The 25,578-nt window shown below is 43.3% G+C and overlaps 2 protein-coding genes and 1 long non-coding RNA gene across 3 annotated transcripts; 2 read left to right on the top strand and 1 right to left on the bottom strand.

The window, feature by feature from the left end:
• Nucleotides 1-320: 320 nt before the first annotated feature.
• On the bottom strand, nt 321-19,689 carry LOC118498019. The gene is made up of 3 exons (XR_004900541.1): nt 19,606-19,689; nt 14,728-14,731; nt 321-332 (listed from the first exon to the last, which is right to left on the bottom strand). It is a non-coding gene; the product is annotated as an uncharacterized LOC118498019 (long non-coding RNA).
• On the top strand, nt 2,718-6,074 carry FAM71B (family with sequence similarity 71 member B). Its single transcript, XM_028529032.2, has 2 exons — nt 2,718-3,326; nt 4,091-6,074. Exons 1-2 carry the CDS (start codon nt 2,718-2,720, stop codon nt 5,552-5,554), a joined length of 2,073 nt encoding a protein of 690 aa, XP_028384833.1. The 3' UTR covers nt 5,555-6,074.
• Nucleotides 16,956-25,578, top strand: MED7 (mediator complex subunit 7). The gene is made up of 2 exons (XM_028528761.2): nt 16,956-17,052; nt 22,019-25,578. Exon 2 carries the CDS (start codon nt 22,036-22,038, stop codon nt 22,735-22,737), a length of 702 nt encoding a protein of 233 aa, XP_028384562.1. The 5' UTR covers nt 16,956-17,052; nt 22,019-22,035; the 3' UTR covers nt 22,738-25,578.

Here is a 25,578-nt window from a genome sequence, read left to right as displayed (position 1 = left end):
CCTCAAGGTCCCTCCTATTGCCGGTTTCTCTGCATCCTTTCCCTCTCTCTCCCTCTCCTTCTCCCTCTCTCTCTCTCTCTCTCTCTCTCACACACACACACACACATGCACACGCAACTCTTTGTTAAAAGATGTATGGCATACCATATATGCTATTGTCAAGTTGCTTTTTTTACTTACTAATACTTATTGGAAACTGCTCAACATCAGCATTCATAATGGTTGTCCCAATCAGAATACGTTCAGTGGCTCATCACTCCTCACTTCTTCCACTGCTGCGACCTGTGTCCTCCCATCAGCTTCCACTTCTGTCCCCCTGGTTCCTCTACAACCTCATTTCATCATGGCAGCCCAAACGATTCTCTATATATACAGGTCAGGCTATGGCCCACTTAGAGCAAAGCCAGAGGCTTCATAATGTCTCATGAGGTCTGTCCCACATGGTCTGTCCCACACAGTTGCTCCCGATCAACCCCACAGTTGCCTCCTGGCCTCATCTCCAACCACTTTCCCTCACTTCACTCTGGTCACTGTAGCTCCTTTGTCTCCTCTAACACACCAGGCACGCTCCCACCACAGAATCTTGGCTCTTGCTGTTCCCTCCGACTGAGATGCTTATCCCCCAACATCGGTGTGGCTTCCTCCCTGAACTCCTTTAGGGTCTTTGATCAACCTCTAGTTCCCCATCCCCTGCACATACCCCACCTCACTTGCCCACTTTATCTTCCTCCATAGTGCTTACCAGCTTTGCACATACCATATAGTTTACTCTTTTGTAGTCTAGGCACGAGCTTCATGACAGCAAGGATATTTGTCTGTTTTTGTCCATTGTTGTATTCTTTGTACCCAGAACAGGGCCTGGCCCAAAGTAGGCACTTAATATTAATTGAACGGATGAATGTATGCTGCATAGTACTCGCACATTTGCCTGCTGTTTGTGTGACCTAGTCCAGTGTAGTTTCACCATGTCCACATCTGGGGACTTCCGTTTGCTTTTGGTCTCTTGTGACCTTGATGAAGTTGCTTGACTTCTCCAAGCCTTGATTTCCTCCTCTATGAATCAGGGGTGATAGTGGTAACCTACATTTTATAGGGCTGTTGTGAACATTAAAATTTTAAAAAAATGTAAAGTGGGTAGAGCCATGCCTGATTTATACTAAGTTCTCAATAATATGATTGGTTTCTCTCCTTATCAGTCATTCATCAGAAATGGACTTATGAGAATACATGATCAAGTATAATCTAGAAAAACCTTACTTCTCATTTTTAAGCCTAATAGTGTTAACTTTGTGTGATTATCTCCTTACAATAAAATATAAGACACTTTATTCTTTTTTTTTTGGAGCAGGCATTTAATATCTTTAGAAAAGGCATTTTAGTGCATCAGAGGTAAAGACTATCTTTGCATTTCCACTTTCTGACTGGTCCTGAAAATAGTACTCAATACATTTTGTTGAGTAAAGAAATGAAGGAAGGAATCTCAGCGGGCACAAGCAAGTTCACGTTTATTGAAAAGTCACCATGTGCCAGGTACTGTAGGAGGCTCCAGGGATATAAAAAAGAACATTGGGGGGTTGGAGTTTATTTCAAGACCTTTACAAAGTAACCACTGACTTTGGGGGACGTGTTTTACCTCAGAGGTCGTTCTCTGACTGAGGGAGGGGGAATTTGGATTTTTCACCTTGTGCAAAGTGAAAAAGAAAAACTCCAGAAAGACGTCTTTGCCATAATTTCTCTGAAGAGCTTTTCAAAGAAACCAGACATCAGTGGTTTGTCAAACAGACATCAAGGGCGAAGCAGCAGGCACATCAGTGTGGGAAATCCTATGGTGATTCAAGACCTCTATGAATTCCTGTGGTTCCCAGTAAGTCCCCATGTGTATGACTAACCACAAACAGTTCTATATTTGGAGCGAAATGAAAATCTGACGATGAGCCATGCAGCTTGAGGCAGAGAAACATCTCCGACCTGAGTCCCAAGCCCTGGGATAGAGTCTGGCTCTGCATTCTGACCTTGAGCAAACAATCCTGAGCCTCTGTCCCTAACCATAAAATGATGGTTTTCAAAGTTAGCCTCCTTCCAATGAGGAAGTGGTGAGAAGTTCTCCACAGCCTGGAAACTACTGTGCCAATGGGACTCTAGTTGTGATAGGTTTCAGAAGGCCCTTTGGACCATTCGTTCAACAACTTCATTCAACCTCTGAGTGCCTGCCGGCATTGTGCGCTCACCGGGCCCATGGAGAACGACAATCGCCTGCACACAGCTCACTTCCGGGCAGTTTTTCAGCAAAAGCAAAAATATATTTGCAGGAAGTTGATCATCGCAGGGATATCAGTAACAACAAAAACAAGAAAAGCTGGAAACGGCCCAAATATACTATAAAAGCAGGATGATTCATCAATTATGCATTCCAACATTTTGATTAGAAAGGATATCCAGGTCACCCACACCTACACCCCGGCAAGGTCAGCCTGTCACCCTTGGAAGTGGTGGTTTGTGTGGGGGGAGGCTGGTGACCCTGCCCCAAGGGGGTGGCTGCTTGGAGGCTGGACAAAGGGGTGGGTAATGGTGACAGGTCACAAAGGACTATGAAGGGTAAATGCAGTGGTGTAAGGAGGCCTGGACAGACCCCTGCAGGGAGATGGGCAGTTGCTTTCACTCCCTCTCTCTTGGAGACTCAAGTAGTGGCTGGTGGCGCTGTCTTAAATTCAGAGAACATGAGCAGTGAATGTTTGTTACCTTATTACACGGCCCGCAGCTACCGTTCAATGGGTGTGTTCAACACCTCCATGGGGGACCTGCAGCGACAACTGTACAAGGGAGGAGAGTATGACATTTTCAAGTATGCACCAATGTTTGAGAGTGACTTTATCCAGATTAGCAAGAAAGGAGAGATGATTGATGTCCACAACCGTGTCCGAATGGTGACGGTGGGCATCGCATCCACCAGCCCCATCCTCCCACTACCTGACGTCATGCTGCTGGCCCGACCAACTAAAGTCTGTGATGAGCATGGCAGACATGCCCGGCCCACCAAGGGGAGACGTCGCAAGCCTGCGAAGGTCCTAGAGCTCACCAGGCTGCTGCCCTTGAAGTTTGTCAAGATCTCCATCCACAATCGCGAGAAACAGCAGCTGCGCCTGAAGCTGGCTACCGGCCGTACTTTTTATCTGCAGCTCTGTCCCTCTTCAGATGCACGAGAAGACCTATTTTGCTATTGGGAAAAACTGGTCTATCTCCTGAGACCACCAGTGGAGAGTTGCAGCAGTACCCCAACACAGCGAACTGGGGACACGATGACCACAGAGGATGACAAAAGCTTGGTGGTAAGCATCTACAGACACTCAAGATAATGGGGCAGGGGGCTTTGGGAGAGTAGATCAAAGCTGGTCCTACAAAGGTTTGGGTGCTTGCTGAAGCTCACCTGGGAAATGCATTCCATTTTCAAAAGACTCAGGGCCACCACAATGGCACTTACCACACTGGGGAGATTCCAAGTGTTTCTCCCAATTGTCTCCCAAGGCTGAATTTCAGAGACACCTTAGGTATCGGCTGCTCTGATCTCAGATCCAGGGTTGTAGTCCCTTCTACAGCATCCTGATTGCCTAATCCCTTCCTGAACACTCACCCCAACCCAAGTGGTCTCTTCCTTCTTCTGTCTGCCTGTCACTACCATTGCTGATTGAAATCAGCATAACCCACCTGTGCATCTGCACACTCGCAATTTATTTTAGCAGGCACTGAAATGCAAACGTGTGAAGCCCCTGATCCCGCAGTCCCACTTGTAAGAACCTGTTTTGCAGAGAAATAAACACAAGTGTGCAAAATAAAAGTGTATAAAGATTGGGAATTTTATCCCTGCTTTCCCTGGCATGGGCTTTGTTCAAGAAAATGGAATGACCATTTGACAGGGGTGCTGTAGGTGGGACATTGCATCCCATGGCACCATTAAGCTTAGATGTAAAGATTTCAGAGGTTCTTCTAATTAGAAGCTCTGACATTGCTCAGCTCCAGGATGAGAGAGAGAGCAGACCATGGTGGTCTCAGTTTGTCATCTCTGTCTCACCTGTTTCTCCTCCTCTTGGCACAGATGTCAGAACTCCAAGGAGAAGGAGACCAGAATAATTTGAGCCTTCATAAGCTTCGTGATGTCTCCAGAGCCACTTCTTCTGGTTATGCTGGGGGAGAGAGAATGCCTGGTTCAGCTCCCATCAGCAAAACTCCAGGGACTGCCCAAGGAGCAGCAAGGGGGCCAGCCACAAGCCTGGCAGTGGCAGGAACGGCTACAAGCCCTACAGCAAATGTGGCGGTAGCAGGAGCTGGAACAAAACCTACAGCAGACACGGCGGTAGCAGGAGCGGGAACAAAACCCACAGCAAACATGGCGGTAGCAGGAGCGGGAGCAAACCGTGCAGCAAACATGGCAGTAGCAGGAGCGGGAACAAGTCCTACAGCAAACGTGGCGGTAGCAGGAGTGGGAGCAAGTCCTACAGCAAACATGGCGGTAGCAGGAGCGGGAGCAAACCGTGCAGCAAACATGGCAGTAGCAGGAGCGGGAACAAGTCCTAGAGCAAACGTGGCGGTAGCAGGAGCAGGAACAAACCGTGCAGCAAACATGGCAGTAGCAGGAGTGGGAGCAAGTCCTACAACAGGTGCTTTGAGCATAGCAGCAACCAAGAATGTGGGCGCAGGCCAGGCAGGCTTGGCCCTGGCTGGAGCCACCACCAAGGGTGTAGAAGAAAGTGGATCCGGCAAGGCCATGGCAGGTGCTGCCAACGTATCCTCAGAGAGTACGAATGTGACCTTGGTGGGTGTTGCCAGCTCATCCTCCTTAGGCAGTTCCATTGCCACAGCGGGGGCTGCCAGTGTCTCCCGGGCGAGCAGCGTTGTGTTTGCAGGCACGGTGACGACCACAAGTCCTGCCACAGAAAGAGCTAAATGCCCAGCAACAGGACCCCTCGTCTCAACCCTGAAGAGTGACGGCTACATGAGTGAACGGGACGGAAGCCAGAAGGTCTCCCAGCCCGCAGCTGAGGCTCAGAAGGAAAAAAAAGAAAAGAGAGAAAAGAAGGACAGGGGTTCCACGAGGAAGAGCTCCCATCGCCACAGGACAGGAGGGGGCAAGTCGTCCCGGAAATCATCCTCCCACAGGACATCATCTGGACATCAAAGCACAAGAGATGACAAAAAAGGAAAGGGGCAGAGCAGCGTAAAGGGCAGACACAGCTCTCACAAGAGTGCCAGCCACAGCGCCACCGCAAAGGAGTCGAGGACAGCTCACAAGCCGGGGAAGAGCAGATCTGGCAGTTCGGCTCATTTAAGTAAGCAATCCAGTATGATTGGCTCTTTCTTCAGGAGCTTCAGAGTCATTCGTGGGTCAAAAACGGAGGTCTCATCACGGAGCAGAGAGGTGGACTTTGTGGCTAAGAAGGTAGGGAAGCACAACATAGAGGCCAAGGTAGAGAAAGTCCCCGGTGGCCAGGATCTGCAGATCTGTGAGACCGTGACATCGGAGATGATGGAGACAATCTTCATAGAAAACAAACCCGTTTAAATAGGAGCCAGGGCAGGACACTGGAATGGAGACCCAGCCTCACAGAAGTATCCCTAGAGACAATGCCCGCTTACTTTAATAAAGGACACCATACGACTCCAAAAGAAATGCTTCTTTTGTTTGCCTCTCTATGTCCCCTATCCTGGTGGTGACTTCACAGTGGCTTCTGTGATGTGGACTGTGCTCAAGCCTGAGACCCCAACTTCCAATCATACAGGACCCCACCTCCCACCCATGCCCAATATAAACATCCTGCCTGGCCTCAACCCTCTTCTGCCTTTGGTTTCCCCAAGACTAGGGCCCCCGGTCACAGACTACAGACTGGGAAGCACCACCACCACCAAGTCTCCATGCCCTCTCCCTCCTCTCCCCAGAGTTCTGAACATGGACGTTCAGTCCAGTTCATAGACTGAGAGAAGACAGGACTCCTGTCGTGTCGCCTCAGGGAATAGTTAGGGGTGCAGCAGCATTTGTAGGCAATCAGAATAGTGCAGTTTATCGTCTAGGCCAGGAACTGGTAGCCTGAGGGCCAAATCTTGCTAATTGCCTGGTGTTGTAAATAAAGTTTTATTGGCACATAGCCATAGCCATTGCTTATATATTGTCTGTGGCTGCTTTTGCATTGAAACAACAGATTTGAGTTTTTACAACACAGACTGTATTGCCTGCAAAGCCTAATATATTTACTATCTACCACTTGCCAGAAAAGGCTTGCCCACCGCAGATGTAATCTTAACAATTCTTCCTCTTGGGTATATACTATGGAAAAACTCTCACATATGCTTCCTAGGCAACAACTAGGAGTTTTTTTTTTTTTATATAATAAAACAATCTGTTATAGCAAAACCCCAAATGTTCATCAAACAGAAAAACTGATAAATTGTGGTATTTGCCTGTAGCGCATAGAATACAACAGCAAAAGTATAAATAACAGCTATGCAAGATAGCGTGGAAGAATCTGACGATGGTGAAAAATAAAAGCAAGTCAGAAAAATACGTATGATATAGTTCCATTTGTAGAACAGTTCAGAAACAAGGTCAAACAATATGTTTGGGGCTATTTTCTCAATGTGTAGAGAAAAGCAGGGAAATGATAAACACAGAATTCAGAGGAGTGGGTATCTGTTGAGTGAAAAGGGGGGAGGATGACCTGAGAGGCACACAAAGAGCTTCAATGGAGGAGGGATTGTTTTATTAAGCAAAGGAACATGTCCATGGTAATTTATTGGTGTGTCTTTTTTTTTTATTTTAACATCTCTGAAATCAGAGTGGTTTTAAATTGCTGTCAGCTGGCAGTTAGTATCTTAGAAATACCCACCCATTTAGTTCACTTACTTTTTCCTCCGTGCAAGAGGTAGATGACAACAATACCTAAGCCTGAAAGATACATTTCAAGAAGTGAAAAATAAAAATTCTAAGTAACATAAATCCTTTGAATCCATGGAAAAGGAACATGGAAAAGGGTTAGCTATCTTGTAGACAAATCCAAAATGCAGGGTGCTAAAGAACCCTGCCAACTGTGTAGGCATGTGGAAGGTAGCCCCAAAAATAACTCATACTACATTAGAAATGAGAAAACAAATTTTTAAAATGCCTATTTTTGAAAAGAAATTACATTGTCTTTTCCATTTTAAAAAGTTATCAGTATCTTTCATGAGTCTATGAAAATCATTAAGTTGTTTTAACAATCGATGATAAAAGCTGGATTTGTGAAAAATGGTTCTGAGAACTACGTGCATTTGTGTTGAGCCTCGGAGTGGCCTGCCTGGCCTTGCAATTCTTCGCTCATTCCCCTCTGTGACGGTGGTGTCCAGTAGAGCCTAAAACTTAGGGCCTTTCTCCGGAGACTGGACGTGTGTGGCAGAAGGTGAGGAGGTGGGGAACAAGGTGCTCTGGGTGGTGTGGCGTTTTAGTTAGGAATATCAGGGGGGAGCCCTTCTCCGTTGCTCTGATGAGTGGCCGGAAAATCCCACCTCGTGACTTCCGATATACAAAGACCAATAGATGCTGGGAACCAGGATTCCTTACAGTTGCCTCTTGAAGGAGTGAAGGTAGAAGGTAGAAGCCCAGAAAGAGGCATGCTCTCAAAGACCTACAAGGGCCTTTGGGTAAGCCTGCTGGGCATACAAGAGGTTATGGGTCGAGGAGAGGGGGAGCTCTTTCCAAAGCCATCAAACTCTGTGCCTGAGTCTGATGGACTAGTTAACAAATGGTTCAATCTCATGATTCTGTAGATCACCGCTTCATCTTTTGTCCTCCTTTTAGCCTTATTTTGTGCATTTCCGCTCCTGCATCCCAAAGTGCTTCTTTAACACAAACCTAATTCGTCCACCATGCAGGGCGTTAGCTGAGCAGACCCACAGTTTCACACAAAGGCCACTGAAGTGAAGTGGAGGTGGGGGTTTGCCCACCACAACAAGCTCTGCCGGGCACTTTCTCTGTATTTCCTTTTCTATCTTGACAGTTCATCAAGAGACACAAGCAGAAATGCCTACGTATTTCAAAGCAACAGGCCTCTTCCTCTGGGGGGGAGATATCAATTTGGGCATCAAGTCAACACACCCCATCAGATAAAGGCCAATATTTTTGACAGCAATATGCATCATCATGGTAGCAACGCTGCAGCAGCAAGTGTAATGAGAAGACAGATGGCTGATTACCAACCCGTGTCCCACATCTACACACCAAAGATGAAAAGGGAATCTTTTGTCAATAGCAAAATACGGTAATTCATGGAGTTGTTGTGATCAGGCGGAGTCTTTCAGACAAGGAAGATGTACTGTGGTGGGAGGAGGCAAGGTGCCTCAAACTACCGAAGGCAGTGTTGTGGCTGGCACAGCCAGAGGAGGAGAGAGATGCCGAGGAACGCTGCAGGGGACCCACCGGTCAGGCCAGTGTTGAGGGCCATGTCAAGGATGTTGACATCCGACTTTAGAGTAATGAAAAGCCACTGAAGTGTTTTACATAGAGGAGTGACTTGATCAAATCTGCGCTTTGTAAAGGGCACTGTCTGCTGAGAAGAGAAATATTTGGGGAGGCGTTATTAATATGTGACCTTATGTCCCTTCCTGTATTTTGCCACAGGATCCATAAAATGAGGAGATTGGAGGGGATGGTATGAAAGACAACTTTCCACGTGCAATATCCATGTGAGGTGGCCTAGGCTATTGGGGGTGAGCTTGAACATTGTCTTGGCTTCAGAGAGCTCTCCCACCCAGGGTAACGCTCTTCTCAGAGGGCACAACAGGAACCGACTGATGGGGAGTGTGACGGTCTGGCCATCTCAGTCCGACCCAGACCAGCTTTCAAGGGCCATTCAAGTTTGAGAATGCCCAGTGGGGCCTGCCTCACAGCTCGACTTCTCCCTCCGTGTACTCCTGCTTTCTCCCCTTCCCTTCCCTTCCAGGTGCTGGTCCTGAGGGCACTCCTTAATAAACATCCTTCTCACAGAACTCTATCTCAGAATCTTTTTTTCTTTTGCAGTGTGATTTACAATAGTCAAGATATGGAAGAAACACAAGTGCCCATCAATAGATGAGTGGGTAAAAAAGCTGTGCTACACATAGACAATGGAATATTACTTGGCCATAAAAAAGAATCTAACCATTTGCAGTGGCATGGTTTGGACCTAGAAGATATGTTAAATGAAATAAGTCAGCCAGAGAAAGACAAATATGATTTCACTCATATGTGGAATCCAAAGAACAAAATGAGTGAGCAAATAAAACTGGAACAGACCCATAGATACAGAAAACGTACTGATGGTCCCCAGAGGGGAGTAGGTTCAGGGGAAGTGGGTGGAAAAGGTGAAGGGATTAAGAAGTACAAATTGGTAACTACAAAATAGCCACGGGGATGTAAAGTACAGCACAGGGAATATAGTCAAAAGTACTGTAATAACTATGTATGGTGTCAGGTAGGTACTTGAATTATTGGGGAAACACTTTGCAAAGCATTAGCTAACCACTATGCTGTACACCTGAAACAAATACAAAATGATATTTAAAAAATAAAAAAGTAGCCCTGGCTGGCTGGCTCAGGTCGTTGGAGTGTTGTGCTGTTCACCAAAAGGTTGAGGGTTTGATCCCTGGTTAGGGCATAAACCTAGGTTGTAGCTTTGATCCCCAATTGGGGTGTATATGGGAGGCAACCAATCAATGTTTCTCTCTCACAACAATGTCTCCCTCTCTCTCTCTAAAATGAAAAAACATATCAGATGAGGATTAAAAAAAGTAAATAAGCAAAAAAATTATTTTTGGGGGAACATAATCTGCAACACTGTGTTAGTGTAATGTGCCATGGCTACCTCCTTTGACGCCACTAACGTGAAAAGAGTTGGTGATGGGCGTGTTCTCTCTCTCTCTCTCTCCTCTCCCTCTCCCTCCCTCTCTCTTCCTCTTCCTCCCTCTCTCTCATGCACCTTTCCCCCTCTAATTCCCCCTGGTGTGTAGAATTCCTCCTTGTTTTTTTTAAACAGTCTTTTTAAAAAGATTTTATTTATTTATTTTTACAGAGGGAAGGGAGGGAGAAAGAGAGAGAGAGAAACATCAATGCACGGTTGCTGGAGGCCATGGCCTGCAATCCAGGCATGTGCCCTTCCTGGGAATCGAACCTGCAATGCTTTGGTTCGCAGCCTGCACTCAATCCACTGAGCTATGCCAGCCAGGGCTTCCCCCTTGTTTTCTTTCTCCTAAGCTCCAAGGACCCTTCTTTTGCCTCTATAACTTGTTTTCTGAGCCCATGAAGCCCAGCTGGCTCACTCTTCCTTGGCTCACTTCTTCTACCTCTGTGTCTTTCTAAATAAACTTTTGCTTGTATTTCAAAGAGAGAGAGAAAAAAAGAGAAACAGAGTTGGTGATAACCAGGAAGGGTATAATGCACTATATACAGTTTTGAATTTAAACAATTAAAAAATAATGTACATTTTTATTGTAAAATTGTGTCTGCTTTAGAAAGTTTAGAACATGTAGATATGAAAGAAAAAAGAAAACAAGTACCCCCTTTGATAATTCACTATTTCTCAGAAATGGACTAGTTAGACTTATGCTTCCAGAAAGATGGAGTAGGCATATTTTTCCCTGTTCTTCTCATTCATGACTAAAGACCAGGACATTGTATATGAAATAAACATTACAAGACTCCGAAAGGTGGAGAGATGCAGAGAGACTTGCCAGGGGCCACAGAAAATGAGGAACAACATGGTGGTGAGTTCCCTGGGTTTTTCTTTTTGTCCCATGCATTCCAGGCTTGGCAATTCTGAAGAAAAGACACAACAAAAACCGTATCTCTCTAGCTAAAGGACCAGGAAAAGAGCAGCCGAAAAGGGCAGAAATCTTTTAGACAATAAATGCTCCACTCCAGTAAAACATCACAGAAAAAACAGTGTTTCTAATGCCCCACTCAAGCAACCAATCAAATGGAGAGATTAAAAAACAGGTATGATAGTGGTACAGTTCATTTTCTTTGGTGAAATTTCACATAACGATGTAAATGTAGGCTTTAACCACAGTAACAGCTACAACACGTAATTCAAAAGGGATTATCTGCCTTTTTGTAGTGTTTAAGTCCATCTTAATTTCTTCAGCCTACAAGAAGAGATAAGTGGCCCTTAGTGGGATCTCCTACCTAGGAACACAAATCTTTGTTATAAAAAAAGTGTAAATGGGAGATAGTTCCCAAATACCAGGGCTACTGCTGCCCCCTGCTGCTAAGAAAAGGTATAGCATTCACAAGAAACAGACATCCCTGAATCCCATCTGCTGCACAGGAATCTGGGTTGCTAACACTGTTAATGATGAGGTTGTTAGTAACCAGGAGATTGGGAGCTGAAACCGCACAGCAGGGAACGATGCATTAGTGATGACTCCCACCTCAAGTGCATTGTTTAAACAATGTATATAAGCTAATAGAAATTATATGATAGAAAGGAGCAAGAATTGAAGATGAAAAATTTAATTTGCTAGTTTTTATTTCTTCTGCCTGGACTGATAAATAAGTAGTAATATGATGTAATTGACTAATAAGAGCTCAGAGATGTCATTTATGAACCTGTCTACGAATGACAGAGGTGGTAAGACCAATGAAACCAAAATCAATGTAAACGGTGCTGGAACAATTGCACTCACACATGAAAAAAAGAAAGGAAGAAGAAGAAGAGGTCTCAAGATTTTATATATGCAAGATATATAAAAAATTAATCCAAATGTAAAATGCAAAATTCTAAAACTTCTAGGAGAAACACAAGGGGAAATCTTTGTGACCTCATCATAGGCAAAGATTTTTTTGGCTACGACACAATGTAAAAACCATAAAAGTAAATAGGACTTTATCAAAACTAAAAATTTCTGCTGTTTGAAAGTCGATGTTAAGAAAATGAAAAGATTAGCCACAGATTGGGAGGAAACACTTACAAAATATGTATCTGATTTAGGGCATATCTAGTGTGTGTGTGTGTGTGTGTGTGTGTTCATGGGCGTGCCCTTTCACAACTCAATGGTAAGAAAACAAACAAGCCAAATAAAAATGGGCAAAAAATTTGAACAGAAAGTTCACCAGAGAAAAGGTACCCATGGCAACTAAGTATATAAAACATACTCAATACTGGGGAAAATACATTAAAACAACTACACAACTATTAGAATTGCAGCAAGTAAAAATAAAAAGGAAAATGCTAAGTGCAGGTGAGGATTCAAAGCAACTGCCAACTCTCACAGTGTGCTGGTAGAAATAAAACATGATACAGCCTCTTTAGAAAGACTCTGGATGCTTTCCTGTATAGTTAAACATATAACTACTACAAGGCCCAGCAATTCCATTCCTATGTGGATGTTGATAGGACTGAAAATAGCCCAAATGTCCATCAGCTGGTGAATGAATGAATGGAATTACATACAAGGGAGCACTCCTCACCTGTAAATAGGAACAGACCATTGATACATGCAACAACACTGATGGAACTCAAAAGTTTGATGCTAAGTGAAAGAAAGAAGCCAGACAAGAAAGAACATTTGTATACTGTCTGGTTTTATTCACATGACATTCTGGAAAAGGCAAAACCATATAAATAGCAATCAGATCAGTGGTTACTAGGGGCTGGGATTTAAGAGAGGAAAAGGGATGCAGAGGGGACAGAAAAGGAATTGCTTGGGGCTGATGGAGATATTCTGTATCTTAATTCTGGTGGTGGTGGTGGTTATACGGCTGTACATATTCATCAAAATCCGTAGAACTATACACCTGAAGTTAATTTTACCACATTTAAAGTGTACCACAATAAACTTAACCTTAAAATAAATCGAGAGGGCGGAGGAAAAGTGTGAATATTTCTGCTTGCCACTTAGGCTCAAATGATAAACAATGATGTTTCTTATACTGTGTCAAGCTCCTAAAACAAGCAAGACCCCAGCCACCACGTACCCCTGCCTGTTTCCTCCCTCCCGCCTCTTCTCACACTCCCTTTGCATACAGGCGCCCTTCCTGCCTCTAACTCGGGAAGATCTTGGCAGCCTTGGGCTCTTTGCCTGGGGCTCTTTGCTGTCTCCCAGGTCTTTGCTCGGTTGACTCCTTTTTGTCACTCCTGTCTTAGCTCCGAAGTCACCTTCTGGGAATAGAATATCCTGTTCATGCTTTATAAAGTAGCTGTCCTCATCCCCTGTAACTGTCGCATTATTTTGTATTTCCTCCCCAGAGCCCCTTATGACTATCTGAAATTCTTATTTGTTTGCCTGTTGTCTGTGTATCTGTATTGGAATGCAAAGCTTTGTCTGTCGTTTTTACCTTCTAGAACAGTGCCTGGCACAGCAGACTCATGATTAAGATTTGTTGAATGAATAAATGTATTCCTTGTTAAGCTATGCAAGGCATCTTTAAGTAATAAACCTTCCATTCAGATTCTGGAAATACATTTATGTAAATAAATGTTATTACATGCCATATTTTTACCAGTCTCTCTCATGATAGGAATTTCACACCATTATCCACTTGTGGTTCACTGTGAAGAACACTAGGCTGAAAGGTAAGAGTCCTAGGCTGAAGCCTTGATCCACCCACTAACTGTAAGACACTATACCTCTGGGTCCAGTACTTCCATTTCTAGAAAGTTATCTCAAGGAAATAAGATAGACATATGCACAAACACATACAAGGTCAGGCAAAAGCGTGTGTACAGTTTTGAGTACATGAAATACAGTGTTTAGTCTTGTATTATTATTTATTAATTATTGTATTATTTTCCGTGTGAACAACTGTAAACCTACTTTTGCCCCATTCTGTATATACCAGGATGCTTATTCAGTGTATTAATAATAATGAAAATTAAAAGGAAAATAGTTGCACACAATAGCACTCTGGCTAAATAGACTGATCGATGTCACACTGTGAATAAATTTGAAAATGATCATTTATATTCATTTTAACTTATTCTGTAAATATGCATTCAGTACTTGCTAATCTCAGGCACTGTTCTAGCGCTAAGCTTATAGTGGTGAATAAGACAAAGGCCCTACGCTCATGACCACTATTTTCATGGGGAAGAAAGACTAAAAATAAATAAACAAATATACTACATGACATGGCGTCAAAGGATGATAAGTTCTTTGAAGGAAAGACAATGTATAATAAGGGGATTGGGGCATCCCCCAAGAGAATGATTAGGGGTGTGCTATCTTATATAGAGCAATCGGGAAGACCCCTTTGTAAAGGTGGCTTTTGACCGAAGACCTGAACGAAGTGAGGAAGTGAGGCATGTGATATCTGTGCAGAGTTCCAGGCAAATGCAGTGGCCTGAGATAGCAGTATGTTTGGCGATTTTGAGGGGGGAAAAAATAAAGCCTGTAGCTGGAGAAGACTGAGCAAAGGAAAAATATGGTAGGAAATATGATTGGAGAAAAAGCCAAGGACTAGATTTTGTAGGACTTTATAAGGGCCATTGTAAGAAAATTTGATTTTTTTCTGAATGTGATAGAATGAATACCTTGAACAATTTTGAGTAGGGGAGTGGTCAGATCTGTCTTATATTTTAAGACAGTGTGATAAGCAGGCTAAGGACAAAATTGGAAGCCAAGAAGCCATTTAGGAAGCTATTTCAGAAGTCCAGGGGAGATAGTGGTAGCATGGACTAGGACCATAGGAGTGGGGACGGTAAGAATTAGTTATACTGTATGTGGGACTTTTACTTACCTCTAAATAGAACGAATACAAGAAGCCAATATGGTAGCTTTGGTGGCATATGGGAAAAGAGGAGTAAAAGATGAATCTTTAGATCTGAACCTTTGCAATTGAGTAAAGATGTGTAACACTGTTGGATAAGGAGGTCTGAGTACGAAGTCGGTGTTGTCAGGGCCTGGATACCACCTGGCCATTATCACCTGGATGATAGTCTAAGAAGTGAGAGCCGAGTCAATTTAAATCATCACATGTGCCAGATGCTACTGAGAGTGGAGTACAATGAGGACTAAAAATGACCATTTGAGGTCACACCTGCGGGTCTCCTTGGTCTCAGTAGCAGGGAGAAAAGCCTGATTGAATATGCTCAAAAGTGAATGGATTTCTTCAACAAATAAATAGATATGGGGGGAAAATTGGGATGGGGGAAGCAACCTATAGATTAAAACATGATTAAAGGACATGTCAGCTCTGGTTGGTATAGCTCAGTGGACTGAGCTCGGGCCTGCAAACCAAAGGGTTGCCAGTTTGATTCCCAGTCAGGGCACATGCCTGTGTTGCTGGCCAGGCCCCAGTGGGGGGCATGTGAGAGGCAACCACATGTTGATGCTTCTCTCCCTCTTTCTCTTTCCCTTCCCCTCTCTCTAAAAATAAATAAGTAAAATCTTTTTGAATTAAAGAAAAAAAAAAAGGATACATCATCCAGTCACAAAGGGAAGGAATTTATTGGATGGATCCTGAGGCGGTTAGTATCCAAATACTGGCTTGAATTTGATGATATTAAATAATTTTAAATTTATTTTAAAATGAGTTCTGTGGATATGTGAAAAAATAAGAGTCCTTATCTTTTAGAGATGCATGTTGAAATGAAATAATATCTACGGATAGACAATTGTTGAAGCTGGGTGATGAGTACACTACTCTCTCTAGTTTTTTTACGTTTGTGTGAACCCTGAGAAGGAAGTATCTGCTCAGAAGGCCTCCTCGTGGTTAACTGGACACAAATTCATAACGAGAGTCTAGCAGTCATTGCTGACAAAGTCCTCTCGTGGTACTCTGTATTTCAGGGAAAAGCCACAGACTGAGCTAATCCTGTCTAGTACTGTGTTCCTGCCTGTCAGTCAACTCTTACAAAGGAGTTCCAAGTGTAGTCTTTCCACCAACCCGTCTGAGACCCGCCCAGTCCAGTGGGAATGGCACAGCTATATCCTCATTTGCATCTTTAGTGACCAGACATAACAACCAATCAGAACATGCAACTCTGACCAATCAGGACAGTGCTACTTGAACCAATCAGACTATGCAAATTTGGATTCCTTATTTGCAAAGATATGGACCTATCAGGGACTAAGATGGGAACTTTCTCTAAAAAAAGTGGATTGCCCTTTGAATGGGGAGAACACACTTTATTTCCAGTGGGGGCTGCGTCTCCCACTTTTGTAAACTGTTAACTCCAACCGTTTCTCCTTTTATCACATCCCATACTGGACACTCCTGTTGGCATTAAACTAGTGGCAGAAACTTTTGTTGACATTTTTGGAATGCTCCCTAAGAAGTTCATAAAAATAAAATTAAAGAATCTTGTTTTAAAGAGGTAAAATTGAAACTTTAATCAGAATAACAATCTTTAACGTGCCACATGCTCTTGTAAGTTTTCCATGAATTTACAAATTTATGACACTTCTAATGAAATACCCTTCAAACGAAAACTTTCAGTCTAAGTTATTTTTTAATTTGCTTGTTGCCTGCAAATAGAACAGATATCTCCGAATTTCTAAACAAAAAAAACAAAATAGATAGTCAAGAAACGGAAATTGAGAGTATATTATTCATTCCTAATCGCGGTCGCAAAAATTTCCACATTAAAAAATATTTAAATAGTATGTGGGATCCAATCTCATTTTTAAAAATTTTTTGACAGTGGGGTTAGTCGACATAATTAAAAAATAGGTCTGCTTATCTCTACTTTCTAACTTTTATGTATGGCATATAGATAGATGCCTTGTTTAATTTTAAGGGTTAAAAAAGAAGACGGAGCTACCAGCTGCTATTTCACTTTCATTAACAGAAAGTTGAGTTACAAGCCCACTTCACCTCTCCCAGAACCCTCTAGCCCCACGCAACTACGAGGGACCGGCGGGGGCGGAGAAAAAAAGTGTGCGCAGGCGTAATAACGAGCCAGCGGTCTCAAGTGGGCCTGAGTCTCAGTTAAATGACAGCTCTCCCAGCCAATAAAGACACAGCATCGTTGGCTTTCTTCCGAAGGAGGGCGCCGGAAGTCGGCTTCGCCCGAGGTGGGGAAGGCGGCGACCAGAGTAAATAAACCCAGGGCTGAGGTGAGTGGGCGGCGACGTTTTGGGGCTCAGTTCCGCGAGGTTTTCCCTTTCCGGACCCCCCCTGCATCGTTAGGGCACAATGGGAAAGAGGGAAGCCGGGCGCGGAGTCCGCTCGCTCGCCTCCCTCTGGCGCGCCCCTCCGCGCGGCCTCCCCGCCGGCCGTGGAGCCCCGGCTGGACAGCCGGCGGGCTCGGGACTGCCTCCGGGTGCGGGGGCTGAGCCGGACTGGAGGTCGGGGCTCCTGGTTTCCTGAGCCGTGTGGCCTCGGCAGTCACCGTCGCTGCCCGTCCTCCTCAGGGGGCAACCCTGAAACCCCTGGCTGATAGGGGGCGGTGGGGGGAGGGAGGTAGACCCCAAGCCTTATCGCCCGAGATTCCTCCGGAGGGGCTTTAAAACGACGTGGCAGCAGCCTCGTCGACCGTGGACAAAGGGAGTGAAGTGTCCGGGGTGAGGCCCGGACCGCGCGCTGTGACCCCGGGCGCTGGTCTTACTGAGGACCAACGCGGCCTTGAACGGTTCGGTCTAGAGAAGTGACAGAGGAGTAAACTGAACTCCTGTATGGTGTCGGGTTCCTCCTACGCAGTTAGACGCTTCGCCGTGTCCTGATTGAAGAGAGCTCGCCCCCTGCCGCCGAAAGGGCCGAGGCTGGGAATTCCTGCCCTGGACCGATCACTGATCTTTTTTGGGGCTTTGAGATCTGAGGCTTGGGATCCTTAGCTCTAACGTGAAATTGATGCTAGTGCTTAACTCAGAATCGTTACGAAGATTAGGCGAGGGTATGAAACAGTGGTACCTGTTGCTTAGTTGGCCTTCGGAAAAGGGCGTCTTCGATAGAGCAAGGGGCGTGGTGCTGAGAAGCACAAAACCCGGCTCAGAACCAGAACAGGCTCGAGTGGGGGAGACCTGGGCTGTCTACGTTTATCCTGAAGCACCAGATCGATGCCGATTCCCTGCTTTGTGTAATTACGTCGTTAATCAGAGATCGTTCCTGTTTGGGGGACCTGCACTGCAGTGTTTGGGTGTAAAGAGATGAGAGACCTGTAAGGCACAGGAATCTGCGTGAAGAAAATGGAACGTTCTCTGTGTTAATTCTGTTAATACTGTGTTTCTGTGTCTGATTTTATGTTAGTTTTTAAAAAGTTGATGATAGTTTTGCAGCTGTCGTAAGCTTGTAAGTAAACGGAACAGCCCACACTTTATAATCCCCTCACCCCATGCACTTTCATCTCTTTTTCCTTAATGGCTGTGTTGTATTATATGCACAGTTTGTGTGTGTATTTCTACCAATATTTTTATAGGATAAGTTTCTAGAAATAGAACTGTTGGTTCAAAGAATATCAGCATTAACATTTTTGATACTGCCAAATTAAATCCCAAATATATATTTGTTTCCTTTTCTGTCAGTTGTGTATGAGAATTTCCCTGATTCTCTTGGGGGACTTGGCCTACCACCTGAGAATGTTAAGTGGTGGTGGTGATGGTGGCTTCTGCCAGGGCTGAGGTGAGGGGGTGCGCTCCACCCCAGAAGGCTTCCCTGAGGGGCCAGCGTTGCCAAAAGCCTGCTTCTAAAATTGGGGTGACCACTCTGAAGAAATGGAGCGGGAGGAGAGTGGGACCTCTGCCAGGGCAAAAGTGTGTTAGCTTATCTTTCCATCTGTATGTAGTGTTTTCATTTTCCTTGCCACCTTGTGCCTGTCTTCTTTGTTAATGTAGGTTTTAAAAAGACTCACTCCGTGGACTTTCCAGAAGATCTAGCACCTTTTAGAGGTTGTCTAGGGTGCTGGAGGTAGAGTTGTGAACAAGACAGGCAATTCTTGAAGTCATAGTGCTTTCCGTCTAGTGGGGATGGAATCAAAGAATGTTTTTAAAAAGTCAGAATGAAATTTCTAGTATTTGCCCTTTGTTAGCTTGCAAGCATTTTTGCCCCAGAAAAATTGGGATTGCCTGTTAATTTTTCTTGTGATGTATTTTCCTATTTGTTTTTATTAAGTTTACTGGGGTGACATTGGTTAATAATAATACTATGTAAGTTTTAGGTATACATCTGTATAATGTGACCTCTGTATACTCCATTGTGTGCCCATCACCCAAAGTCTAGTCTATGAATTTGACCCTTTATGCTCTTGGTCCTTCCCCACCCTCCTCCTCTGGTAACCACCAATCTGTTGTGTTAAATTTATTTTTGGTAGTCAGATTCATTGGTCTTTTGCAGTAGTCTTAAAACTTGTAGTTATTTCCTTGAGAGATTGCAAGCAGCACTAGGATAGAGGCAGTGTTCCCTGTTTACTTTTTTTTTTTTTTAAGATTTTATTTATTTATTTTTAGAGAGGGAAGGGAGGGAGAGAGAGAGGGAGAGAAACATCAATGTGCCGTTGCTGGGGGTTATGGCCTGCAACCCAGGCATGTACCCTGACTGGGAATCGAACCTGGGACACTTTGGTTCGCAGCCTGCGCTCAATCCACTGAGCTATGCCAGCCAGGGCTCCCTGTTTCCTCTTGAAAGGTAGTATAGTGTGGGGTTTGAGATGTTTACACTCTGGATCCTTCCTCTACTCTGTGACCGCACAAGCAGCTCAACCGTTCTGAGCCTGAGTTGCCTCATCTGTAAAATGGAAAGAGCACCTTTCTTTTCTCAGATTTCTCTCAACCATGAGAAGAGTATTTAGAACAGTATCTGGCAAATGATATACCGTCAAATATTATCCATCCTCATAATCATCCCTGGATACTCATTGTCATATGTTAACAAACAATACATTTATGAAGGAGTGAACGAACATTAAGGATGTTTGTACCTACTTCCAAATTCTCATTGATTTGGTGCTCCCTTGAAATGAATGGAGCTGCTCAACAAATATTTATGAAGCTCCTGTGTGCATGGTTGTGGACATAGTGAGAACTATGATAATCAGAAAATTTCTCCTCATCCAGCTTGTTGTCTGGTTGGGGAGGCAGATCAGATACTGGTATAGAGAATAAGTGCCGGAAGGCAGAATCTGCTTTTGATGAACAATCAGAGAAGTTCTTTCTTTAGAGGTGGTATTTTAAGCAAGTGCCTGAAGCAGGAAGACCGAAAGGCAGAAGCAGCTGTAAAAGAATTGTGTAAGAATTCTAGTTTGAAGACAACATTGCTAGGATTTATAAGGGAGAAGGGATGTGGTGTAAGAAGAATTATGCTGGCCATTATATAGAACAGCAGTGAAAGCAAAAAGATTTCTGGGGAAGCAATTGTATTCCTGCAAGAAGGAATAGTGACTCGGTCACCCTTGATGATTTGAGGTAGTGAAGGTGTGGAATCAATAGGACTTCGTAAATTTGACAGTGGTGGGGAGGAGAGGAAGTTGACTAAGATAAGCTTTAGGTTTCTGGCTTGAAATCCTAGGTAGGTAATGGGGACATTTTATTGAGATAGGAAAGATTAGAAACTGGGAGGAATAGGTTTAGGCTTTTATGGGTATATAAGGGATGAACTCAGTTAAAAAAAAAAGTTTGAACACCTTATGAGACATCCAGAAGGGGTTCAGCGGCCTAGACTGGAGATGTAAAGAGTCATAAACATAGACCAGGGTTTTTCTGACAGAATATATTGGCATTTTGAGCTGGATAATTCTTTGTTGTGCAGGGCTGTCCTGTGCATTGTATGTGTTCAGCAGTGTCCCCAGCGTCTACCTATTAGATGCCACTAGCACCCCTTCAATTGTGACAATTAAAAATGTCTCCAGAACTTGCCATATGTCTCCTTGGTAGGTAAAATTGACCCTGGTTGAGAACCACTGATAGAAATGGTATTAAAAGCTATGGAATTGTCTGTGATCACCCAAGAAAGAATTTAAAGGAGAAGTCTAAAACGAGTGGCCAGCAAGATTGTTGCAGATAAGTTCTTTTTGACCTCATAGTACTTGACAATTTCTGGAGTTAATTAGCAGTATTTAAAAATTGAGAGATGTCCCATAAAAATCTGGGCTTATTCTCTCTCTTGAAAGATTAAAGAAACTGAGGAACAGTTCATCTTCATTCCTACATGAATACTAATGTTTAGAGATTTTGGTATCTGGCATGTGTGTGCCTAGTTCACTCTAATCTCTGCCCCATAGTGCTTCACTCTTTATGTTGCTTGCCTTTTCCAGTTTGTGAATCCCTAATTTAGAGACGAGAGGTCCCAGGGCAGTCCTCTGAGACACCCTCTGTCTCACAGGGTGTTCAAACTTAAAAAAACAAATTGATTTGATTTCATCCCCTGTATATATAGGGGTATATTATTTGCCATTTTTGATGTTGGATGGTGGTTTATATCTTGAAAATCTAATAAGATCAGTCTAAAGGAGCATTTGGATGGGAATCTTACCATTTTATGATGTACCTAAGCTTAAAATGAAATAGATGTTATTGTAGCCATAGAAGATACATTTGTGTTTGAAATTTCTGTAGCAGAAGTAGAAAACTTGTAAGAGTACCTTGCAGAAAAAAAACGGTGTGGAATTGGATCATCATTTTATCAAAGCAGCTCAGATGATACCAGCTGTCTGGAATATAACAATGTTAATTTTGTCATAGTGTTAATTAGAGTTTTAAGTGTTTGCTTTTGGAAATCAATCTGTAGTATAAAACAAAAGTGGTGCATGTGATAGGGAGACAGCATGGATAGTGTGGCTATGGAAAGGAGTAGAGAAGTAGGGCATAACTGGTGAGGTGTGGAATCTAGATTTTCTTGATAGGTGAAAGCATACTACAGCATTATTTTTTTATGCTAGTGAAAGTATCAAGTAGAGAAGGAAGGTATTTGGATAATTAGAGTAGGATGGCAGCCTTTCCCCATTGTAAATGAAAGTTTTAGAAACTAAGGAGATCATTTTGTTCTGGGCCCCAAACTGCTAGGGTGGAAAAAGGAAACTATTCTGTCTCTAGGCATGCAGTGTGACAGGTTTGTTTTGTAGAGGCACTCTAAATCTTTGATCTGTTTCTGTAGGTTCTTGATCTTCCACGATGGGTGAGCCACAGCAAGTGAGTGCCCTTCCGCCACCTCCAATGCAGTACATCAAGGAGTACACAGATGAAAATATTCAGGAAGGCTTAGCTCCCAAGCCTCCACCTCCAATAAAAGACAGTTATATGATGTTTGGCAACCAGTTCCAATGTGATGATCTCATCATCCGCCCTTTAGAAAGCCAGGGCATTGAACGGCTTCATCCTATGCAGTTTGATCACAAGAAAGAACTGAGAAAACTCAATATGTCTATCCTTATTAATTTCTTAGACCTCTTAGATATTTTGATAAGGAGCCCTGGGAGTATAAAACGAGAAGAGAAACTAGAAGATCTTAAGCTGCTTTTTGTACATGTGCATCATCTCATAAATGAATACCGACCCCACCAAGCAAGAGAGACCCTGAGGGTCATGATGGAGGTGCAGAAACGTCAACGCCTTGAAACAGCTGAGAGATTTCAGAAGCATCTGGAAAGAGTCATTGAGATGATTCAGAATTGCTTGGCTTCTTTGCCTGATGATTTACCCCATTCAGAAGCAGGAATGAGAGTAAAGGCTGAACTAATGGATGCTGATGATAGCAACAATTGTACTGGCCAGAATGAACAACAAAGAGAAAACTCAGGTCACCGGAAAGACCAGATTATAGAGAAGGACGCTGCCTTGTGTGTTCTAATTGATGAAATGAACGAAAGACCGTGAAGGGTGTTTCTTTTTCTGTTGTTTTTCTTTTTTCCTTTTAGTAAATAGCATCATATATTTGTTAATTTGCTCTTGGAGAGTCTTAAAAGAGATTTAAGAGTTAATGTGAAGAGCCTCAGTCTCCAACTTTATCAATTATGAGATGTCACAGGCAGTAATATGCAGCAAACGTAGGCAAGTGAATATGACTACATTAAGAGTAATCAATTTAGCTCTGGCTAGTGTGGCTTAGTGGACTGAGCACTGGCCTGTGGACTGAGAGGCCACTGGTTTGGTTCCCAGTCAGGGCACGTGCCTGGGTTGTGGGCCAGGTTCCCAGTTTGTGCAAGAGGCTACCGATTGGTGTTTCTCTTGCACATCAATGTTTCTTTCCCTTTCTTTCTCCCTCATTTCCCCTCTAAAAAAATAAATAAATAAAATATTTTTTTTAGAAAAGCGTAATCAACCTAAAAAGCAAAGTACCGCTATTGTGTGGAACATTCCTGTTGCAGTAAACGTTGAAGATGATACTAACAGCAAACTTTCTCTCTGGAAAAGTAGATTGGCCATTTGCTTTAAGAATGATGAATAAAAGATACCAAGCTGCATAAGTATGACATTATGAAATCTTTATATTTTACTTAAAATTTGCTTAATCTCTAAAAAATAATTTTAATATGTTAAAAGAGGAACCCCACAGAGTTATAAAACAGCAGTTTTGTTTGTTCTCTTGACTCCTCCTGTCGTGGCCTCTTGTCTCTGTCCTGCATGGGTCCCATGAGTTTTTTCAGTCATTTATATAATAAGTCCTTCGATCACTTTTAGTTGCAACCATTCCTTTTAGTAATAAAAATGTTTATGTAATTAGCTGTACATTTTTTAAAAAATCAAATTTGTACTTGCTTAAAGCTGGAGGCCCGCAAGGGGAACGTAGTTTCATGACAGACAGGTATTCCCTGGAGAGTGCGTGTCCCCTGACATGTGTGGCTTAGATCAGGCTGCCCTGCCGGGGATCACGGTTCCCCGCTCCCCTCACAGCTGTGTAAGGTCACGTGACTGAATTCTTAGCAGCAGAATATGAGGGTAATAATTCAGGCCTGCCCCCTGAAAATTTCTTGCATGATCTTCCATTTTCATCTGCTGGCTGGGTGGCCACACCCAGGGTAACTGTACCATTTTGAAGATGGTAAAGGTTCACTCAGTTAGGGCCTTGAGTGACTGAGGACTAGGCCTTCCTTTCATTAACTTCACCCCCAACCCCAGCTGATTTGACTTTATATGAGTAAGAAGTCACCATATTTTGATCACAGATTTTATTTCTGAATTTCTCTTCTCCCTCTAACCTCCCCACCGCCAAAGTCTTGGTGGAGAGTCTGCCTCGTGTTTGAGTATCTTTGTTGGTATTTCTCTTAGTATAGGCCAGTGGTTCTCAAAGTGTAGTCTTGGGTTAGCAGCAGTAGCATCACTTGGGATTTTGTTAGAAATACAAAGTTCAGGCCTCACTCCAGACCTACTGAATCAAACTCTAGGGGTGGTGTCCAGCAAGCTGTGGTGTATAGAAAGCCCTCAGATGATTCTGGTGCAAATAATTAAGATTTAAGGGTCACTGATAAAGGTAATGCCTTTTTCCAGATGTCCACTTTTGATTTTTCCCTCAGTCTGGTTTCCAAGTATACCACCATCCTTAAGGAATGTACTCTATTAAGGGCTTCAGTGCTAGAGCTGGCAAAGACCAGTTTAAAGTGGCCATAGGTCAATTCTCTATGTGAAACATTCATCCTTTTCTTTAGGAATCTTAGGGTGTAGACTATTCCCAAGTATACCCCGGTCACATTTATTTTTGTTTTTTTCCTGGCATGTGTTTGGTGTAGATCTCTGAGCTCCAGAGACTAGAATACACAGTCCAGTCTCTTAAGGTTAAATGAAGGGGGAGGGGAATCAAGCTAGACATTGCATTAACATTTGAGCAACTCTCAAAAGAATTGTCTTCTTTGTCCTCAACCCTTTTATAATTTGAGGGCCTTGGGCTAAAAGATACAAAGTACCAATTTTTGGCTGCTTTGCAGTTCCTTGGGGGGAAAACACCTAACTGAATCTGTAATGTTACAAGATTTACAACATAATTTGTATATGAATTTGTATGTGTTGGGGAGAGGATTAAGGGATTTAAATTCCACTAGGAATCTTAAAATCTGACTTTGAGAGGATATTATCTTGTAGGTCTTTTAAGAGTTCTGCACTGGTATAAAGTAGCACTAGTGGTCTGATAATTACAACTTTAAAGTTTATATTAAAATCTTTCAATCTTGTGAAGATTAAAATACATCTCTGCACACCTGGTTGTTGTAGTGGATATTCCTGACAGATTGATTCCTCAGAGTGAAATATCTGGAAGAATAGCCTAGGTACCTCTTGAAATTACTATTCCGGGCCCCAGACCACAGAGATTCTTCCTTTTGTTCTGGGGTAGCCCTGACATTGACTTTAAGAATCTCTTAATTACTTTACTGTGCAGTGGGTTCAAGGAATATCACGTTAGTCCTCTCTACTTGAACTAGTTTAAGTGAAAGGATGAATCGTGGATTCTGTGTTACATGATTGGAGGATAAGTAGAACATCCAGACTATGAAGAGGATTGGGAGGGTCTCCAGGGCAACTGGAACTCAAACTCCATCCAGACCCCCTCTGTCTCTCCTGTCTGTTTTCTGTCTGTTAGCCTTATTCTCTGTTTCATTCCCCTTACGGCCCAGCTTCTTTCATGGTATGCCTGCAGAACGTGGCTGCTGATCATTCCCAAGGGTTAAGTCTTTCTGCACTGCTCTCTGGGCGTTGTCTTTCAAATTAGAAAAAAAGAAACAAAAA

This window comes from Phyllostomus discolor, chromosome 13 (genome assembly GCF_004126475.2).
Source record: "Phyllostomus discolor isolate MPI-MPIP mPhyDis1 chromosome 13, mPhyDis1.pri.v3, whole genome shotgun sequence".
In the NCBI taxonomy this organism is placed as follows: domain Eukaryota; kingdom Metazoa; phylum Chordata; class Mammalia; order Chiroptera; family Phyllostomidae; genus Phyllostomus; species Phyllostomus discolor.
This window is presented reverse-complemented; position numbering and strand designations above follow the sequence as displayed.

Excerpts from the sequence above, each read along its gene's own strand:
- MED7 (XM_028528761.2), top strand. The coding sequence starts at position 22,036 with ATGGGTGAGCCACAGCAAGTGAGTGCCCTTCCGCCACCTCCAATGCAG.
- FAM71B (XM_028529032.2), top strand. The coding sequence starts at position 2,718 with ATGAGCAGTGAATGTTTGTTACCTTATTACACGGCCCGCAGCTACCGT. Across the intron at positions 3,327-4,090 it reads AGGATGACAAAAGCTTGGTG|ATGTCAGAACTCCAAGGAGA; the intron begins GTAAGCATCTAC and ends CTCTTGGCACAG.